General features: G+C 67.2%; 2 protein-coding genes across 2 annotated transcripts in view; both read right to left on the reverse strand.

The window, feature by feature from the left end:
- Window positions 1-263: 263 nt before the first annotated feature.
- EMIHUDRAFT_467105 (hypothetical protein) lies at window positions 264-2,070 on the reverse strand (the record flags this gene model as incomplete). The annotated part of the gene is made up of 4 exons (XM_005789352.1): window positions 1,420-2,070; window positions 1,094-1,205; window positions 802-976; window positions 264-721 (listed from the first exon to the last, which is right to left on the reverse strand). Exons 1-4 carry the CDS (start codon window positions 2,052-2,054, stop codon window positions 264-266), a joined length of 1,380 nt encoding a protein of 459 aa, XP_005789409.1. The 5' UTR covers window positions 2,055-2,070.
- A 3,223-nt stretch (window positions 2,071-5,293) lies between these two features.
- The window catches only part of EMIHUDRAFT_454977 (hypothetical protein), a gene marked incomplete at its 5' end in the record, with an annotated part of 2,968 nt that continues 2,037 nt past the window's right edge, over window positions 5,294-6,224 (reverse strand). The window contains 2 exons of the mRNA XM_005789353.1: window positions 5,294-5,778; window positions 5,827-6,129. Coding sequence (XP_005789410.1) covers window positions 5,341-5,778; window positions 5,827-6,129 — 741 coding nt within the window. The 3' untranslated portion in view covers window positions 5,294-5,340. The remainder of the gene's footprint in view (window positions 5,779-5,826; window positions 6,130-6,224) is intronic.

The raw sequence follows: 6,224 nt of genomic DNA on the forward strand, positions 1-6,224 counted from the left end.
GGGGGGGGGGGGGTACCTTGCGGGGTGGGTCTTTGTGAGAGGAGGGGAGGGAGGGGCAGTGCGGTGCAGGAGGGGGAGGAGGACTGAGGGGAGGCGGTGCGGGGGGCTGCACCGCGAGAAGGGCGCTTCGCCCTCCGTGCCGAGGATCCGGTTCTTCATCGGGTTGAACATGCGGCCGGTGTGGCCGACCGAGCGGAGCAACGCTACCTCGTGCGGCGCCATCAGGTGCGTGATCTCGCCGGGGTAGATGCCTACACACCGACTCACCCGCTCCCCCAAAACGAACAGGCCCGCTCGGCCGGCGTGGCGTCGCCGGGGCACACGCCGTTGATGTGCTCGCTGCTGCTCGCCTCGACGCGGGCCGTCTCGAAGAGCGGCGCGAGGAGGGGCAAGCTGCCGATCACGTCGGTCGGCGCCACGAGATGGTTCCCGCGGCCGTGCATCTGGAGGTTGGAGTACATGTTGGGCGCCCCCTGGTCCTGCAGCCCGAGGGCAGGCAGCACGAAAGCGTACAGCGCTGCGAGCGCCACCAGTCCGCTCCGAAGCCGACCGTGCAAGGGTGGAGGCATAGGGCCGCCCTCGCCGCCACCGCCGCCGCCGCCGCCGCCGCCGCCGCCGCCATCGCCCGCAGCTCTCACGCCGCCGCAACCGCCGCCGCCGCCGCCGCCGCCGCCCGCCTCGGCGAGTGCGATCGCGCGCACTCCAAGTGTGGCGAGGGCACCTAAGGAGAGAGGGCTCCTAGAGGGTCCTAGACGGTTCCGGGAAGGTTCCTGGGAGCACTCCGACGGTGGCGAGGGCCACCAAACGCTGCCACCCACCAGTCGGCCACCCCTTGACCGAGCCGGCCTCCCCGCGAGTCAAAGCTGAGGGCGCGCAAGCACTGAATGCCCGTCGCCGCGGCTGCGGCTGCGGCCGCCAGCAGCGCCGTGCGCCTCCTCTCTGCCGCGTGGCGCAGGAGCGCCGTGAGCGCGGGCGCCTGCGTGACCAGGAGAGAAGGTTCCTAAAAGGTTCCTAGAAGGTTCCTAGAAGGTTCCTAGAAGGTTCCTAGACGGTTCCTAGAAGGTTCCTAGAAGGTTCCTAGAAGCGCGGGCGCCTGCGTGACCAGCAGGCGGGCCGCCATCGCGAGGGAGAAGGGGGTCGCGTTGTTCGGCGAGGGGGTGAGCGAGATGCCGAGGTGGAGCAGGAGCGCGAGGCACACTCCGAGCCTAAGGAGAGAAGGTTCCGAGAAGGTTCCGAGAAGGTTCCTGGGAGCAGGAGCGCGAGGCACACTCCGAGCCTAAGGAGAGAAGGTTCCGAGAAGGTTCCGAGAAGGTTCCTGGGAGCAGGAGCGCGAGGCACACTCCGAGCCTAAGGAGAGAAGGTTCCGAGAAGGTTCCGAGAAGGTTCCTGGGAGCAGGAAAGAAGAAAAACTCTCCGAGCCTCCGCAGCCGGTTCGATGCGGCGGCGAGGAGGAGGCCGATACACGCCTCTCCTCCGATGGTTGCGGCGGGGGCGAGGTTGCGGACGCCGAGGGCCACGGCGGGCGAGGGTGTGTACCCGAGCGTCGGCAGCAGCGTGAGGAAAAACATCGGCGCGCACGACGTGCGCGGGTCGAGGAAGGATGTGTTGAGCTTCCACCAGGCGGCGGAGGCGTAAAAGAGCGAGAGCTGGAGCCGGCAGATCTCGGCCCAGGAGCGGGCGACGGCGTCGCGGTCGGCGGAGGCCGCGCACAGCAGCAGCAGCAGCAGGCCGCCGTCGATCTGGAAGCACCAATAAAAGCTGTCCCAGCAGAAGGGCATGAGCATTGCCGTGTCGCACAGCCGGAGCGTCAGCGCCAGCGCGACGAGCGGCTGGCGAGGCGCCACCGCGGCGGCAGCCACCGCGACGCCGCAGGCGAGGACCCACGGTGACCAGGTCGGCTCGTGCAGCAGCTTGAGCGCCTCGTGCAGGCACCACAGCCGAAAGGCGGTGTCGAGGGTTGAAGGGCCGGCAGACGGCGGGGCCGACTTCGGAGCGGCGACCGCAGGCGCGGCGATGCGGTAGGAGGAGTAGCCGGGTCGGGAGGACGAGGGCATCGGCGGCGAGGGCTGACTCCGATGCGGTCAACGGCCGCGGTGAATTCTTTTTTGCCGACACTGGCACGGGACTGGCGCGCGCGCGTGTGTGTGTGAAAGCGCCATCGCAACTGCCATGTCGGCCGAATGTGGGCTGGTGCTCTCGCCCCGCTGGCGGCGCGGACCGGAGCCGCGGCTCCCAGCCTCCTGTGGGCCCGCGGCGGCTCGCCGTCGCGGTTCCGAACAATGTGAACGGTCCGGATTCATCCCGGCGTGCCGCCGGTGGCGCTTCTTCGCCGAAATTTTGCTCAAGCTGTTTGTCGACAAAGCTGTGCCCGAGCTCCTGCTAGCAGGTACTCGGGGTAGACGTACTCCCCGTGAAAGAGAATGAACTCGCGATAGCGCAAGCCCTGGTCGCGCTCAACGATCAGGGAATGATAGTTCATTGCATTGGCGGCGACACGTTCGGGATGTGGGCGAGCTCACGGAAAGTGTGCGGGAAGAGGGGCTCGCCCGTCTCCATGCCATGTGGGTAGAGCCCTTACCGGACTCCAATGTACGCGCAGGGTACCCCAGCAGTACGCCGCAGACGAGGACGTAGAAGACGCTGCCTTTGTGCCGGTAGGATTTGCTGTACAGTCTGCGGTGCAAATCGCAAGACTTGTCGTAGCCGACATCTGGCGCGGAGTACTGGTCGGCGTCGGACTTTTGGCGACGTCCTCCGCGAAGTAGAAGTAGATGCCGTCGCCAAAAGCGGTCCAGTTTTGCTCCCGCTGTAGCGCTCGTTGAGGCCGTTCTTGAGCAAGGAGAGTAGCACAGGGGCGCTGGTGCCGTGCAAGCAGAACGCCTCCGAGGCGCCTCGTGTCGAGTCGAAACCAGCTGCCGCGGTCGCCGTCGCCACCGGCAGACCCCCAGCAATGTGCCGAGGGCATGCACACCCTTGCGGTCGAGAAGGGTCATGATGATGTCCTTCTTGGCGACGTCGTAGCGCCTTTGCGCGCGCGGATGCTGGATCTTCCAGGCCGAGGCGAGGCGCAGCGCATTGTACTCTCCGAAGCTGCGAGTGACGTCCTTGCCCTTGCCTAAGAAACTCCGCTGCATCACTGGTGTGGAGGAATTGTGCGAGCGACTGCCATGACGCGTTGTCCTCGATTTTGTTATGCAGGGCGAAGCCATCCTCGCTTATAGTGCAGCGGCGGCCTTCTCCTGGCGACGACACTTCACGTCGAGCTGCTGCTGGGCCATCTCTAGGGCCCTCTTGCCACCCGCTGAGCCCGCCGCCGGCGCCGCCGCGGCAAATGCACCCTCGCCGCTCGCTGGGACCCCGAACCCCGGCGAGCGGCCGAACGCCGGGTTCGACGCCGCCCCGACCGTCGAAGACTGCCCAAACGCGGGCGCGGGGGTCGACGCCGCCCCGACCGCCGAAGACTGCCCGCTCCCGCCGCGGAGATCTCCGCCACCGGTACGAATGTCGCCGACCATACACTACCTGTATGCCCATTGAGAGTGAGAAGGCACCACCCGCTGGCCAGGCTCCACACGCGCGCCGTCGTGTCGCTCGACGCCGTCACGACATACATGCCGTCTGCACTCACCATCGCCGAGAACACACAATCCGTGTGCCCCTTCAGCATGTGCACGCGCTCAGGGATGTCAGTACCTACCCTGAGGAGTGCGGGACCACCCCGTATGACCTCTTCCGAGCACTTTCTCACCATGAAATCTCTGCATACCCCGCGTCCCACACAGGGAAGCAGACGGGCGATTCCTCTCTGTTTCTGGCACTCGCGTCGCCCAAACGCGTGTTCACTGGCGCCGGACCGAGCTTGCCACTCCCAGCAATGACACACCGCCAAGGATCGTCCCAATCCGCCGGGGGGCTCGAGCACGGCGCCGTGCGACATGCAGCTGCAGGCCAGAGGGCGTGAGGTGAGGCCGAATCCGCAGTCGCACGAGCACCGCTGCCCCCAGCGATGATCACGCATGGAGTGGCACGGCGGATAGGCCCGCCTGCGAGCGTGGGAGACAGTCGCGGGGCGTGAGGTCTCAATGTATCGCAGGCTAGGACCGGATACGGCGGCAGCGGGAGAGGGAGGGAGGCGTGAGTGGTGGGCGATGAGGGTGATTTCCCCGATCTCGCTCAAAAAGGCCGTGTCCCCTCCCGGGGGGGCAGGCGAGCACGCACCTCGCGTCCGAGCGCGAGTCGAGGAGCGAGAGCCGAGAGATCGCCGAACAACGGTTCGTGGTGCGCACGCACTGCACGGCTGCGGGTTGTAACTCGACTGCCGATCGCGCGTGCGGGATCTGAATGGAGCTCGCTGGCGCCAGTACACGGCAGCACTACCTAGTGCAACGGTGGGAGCGGAGGAGCGCCCTCAACAGACGAACTGAGATCGCTGGACTGGATCCATTGGGTCGCTGTGCCCTCTGGAGCAGAGGCGGAAGAGCTCGCGCCACAATTCCGACAGGTGCGAGCCTTTTAGGCGAGCCCACGCGCCTACACCGTCACGTAGTATGCACGCGGCACGCCGCCAAGAAGATAAACGGCAAGAAGAGAACGCCTCACTCCAGTGATGCTCGAACGGCTGAATTCAGCACGCTTCGCTGCACCGCAGAGGCCCTGCCGTTCGCCGTGGACGGCTTCGGAGGCGGTGCCAGCGCTCTCAGGCCGGGTGTGAGGGACGAACGAGGCAGCCGTACCTCGGCTGTGCGACAACCCCGCCTTGGTGGGCCGCGCGACAGCTGTGCTGTGGCAAAGGAGCTTGGCAGGGCACAAATGCGTGCCTTTTTCGCATGTGAAGAGAGCCCACCCCACCCCGGAGCTTTGTGGTGGCCCCCAGCCGCACCGGCCGAGGCCGGGCGATGTGTGCGCGTGCTGGGAGTGCCATGGCGACCCACGCATCGATCATCGGGCGTGCTTAGACCGTGATATACAGGTCCCGAGCAGACTTTAAACCAAGTGTCAAGCTGCGGGAGCTCCACAAACCACCGAGCTGCTGATGCTGCGCATAGGACAACAACGTCTGTCATATAGAGTGCTGTCGCGCGCGGCGCGGCGCTTGGCGCCGCCGCGTATGATCTTGGTCCACACATGAGGATTGGCTATCATTTGACGCCTTCGGAGAGAGTTTTCTCGCCTTCACCGTTCACGGAATCGGTCCCTCGTTGTGAGCACTCGGTCTCGGAGCGTCTCCTCTGCGGCTTGCGAGCGGATCGCATACAGTACGGAATCGGAAACCCCCCCCACTGATGGCCGTTTTACAAACCAACCATGCGCGTTGCTGGTCCTGAAACACACTTTCTCTCTCTACGACTCCTCCCCGATCACGTCGTCCCCCTCCTCGGCGCGTGGCACCGCCGCTCCGGCCGCCGCCGCCTCGTCGCCGTCCTCCTCATTGCTCTGCACAAAGTTCTCTCCGAGCACGGGCGCCGCGCCCGCCTCCACCCGCAGTCCGCGCCCCGCGTTCCGCTCGATCACGTTGCGCAGCAGCTTCCCCCTCGCGCCGGCCGCGAGGTGCACGCCTCCGCTCCGGTTGTCGCGGATCCCATTCTTCTCGAGCAGCGGGTGGGCGCCGTCGCCGACCGCCACGCCCGCGCCTCCGTTGGCGTGGATCTCGTTCTCGACGAGGAGGCACGGCCCTCCCGCGCCGCTCACCTCCACGCCCGCGCCGGCGTTGCCCGCGATGTGGTTGGCGCGGAGCTGCGCGGTCGCGCCGGCGAGCAGCCGCACGCCGCAGCCGTTCGCCTGTTCACGCGCCGCAGGTGTGAGAGCGGCGTCTCTTCACGGCCGCACGCCGCGGCCGTTCGCCTCGATGGTGTTGGCCGAGAAGTGGCCGCCGCCGCCCTCCTCGACGAGCAGCCCGTGCCGGCTCGCCTTGAGCCTGTTGCCGCGCAGGTCCGGCTCCGACGCGGCGCCCACCGCCACGCCCGCGCCGCCGTGCCCGCTCACCACGTTGTTTTGCAGCCGGCCCTTGCCGCCGGCGCGCACGCGGACGCCGCTGCCCCCGCAATCGGCCACGGTGTTGCCGACCACGTCTGGGTCCGCCCCGTGCGCGATGACGAGCCCGTCGCCGGCAGCGCCGCGGATGGAGTTCTCCTACCGGACGACACGTCTCGGACGTGTCGTGGACGTGTGTCGGGGACATGTCGCCGGCAGCGCCGCGGACGGAGGTCTCCTTGACGAACCCCTTG

Source organism: Emiliania huxleyi (genome assembly GCF_000372725.1).
Source record: "Emiliania huxleyi CCMP1516 chromosome Unknown EMIHUscaffold_129, whole genome shotgun sequence".
NCBI lineage: Eukaryota > Haptophyta > Isochrysidales > Noelaerhabdaceae > Emiliania > Emiliania huxleyi.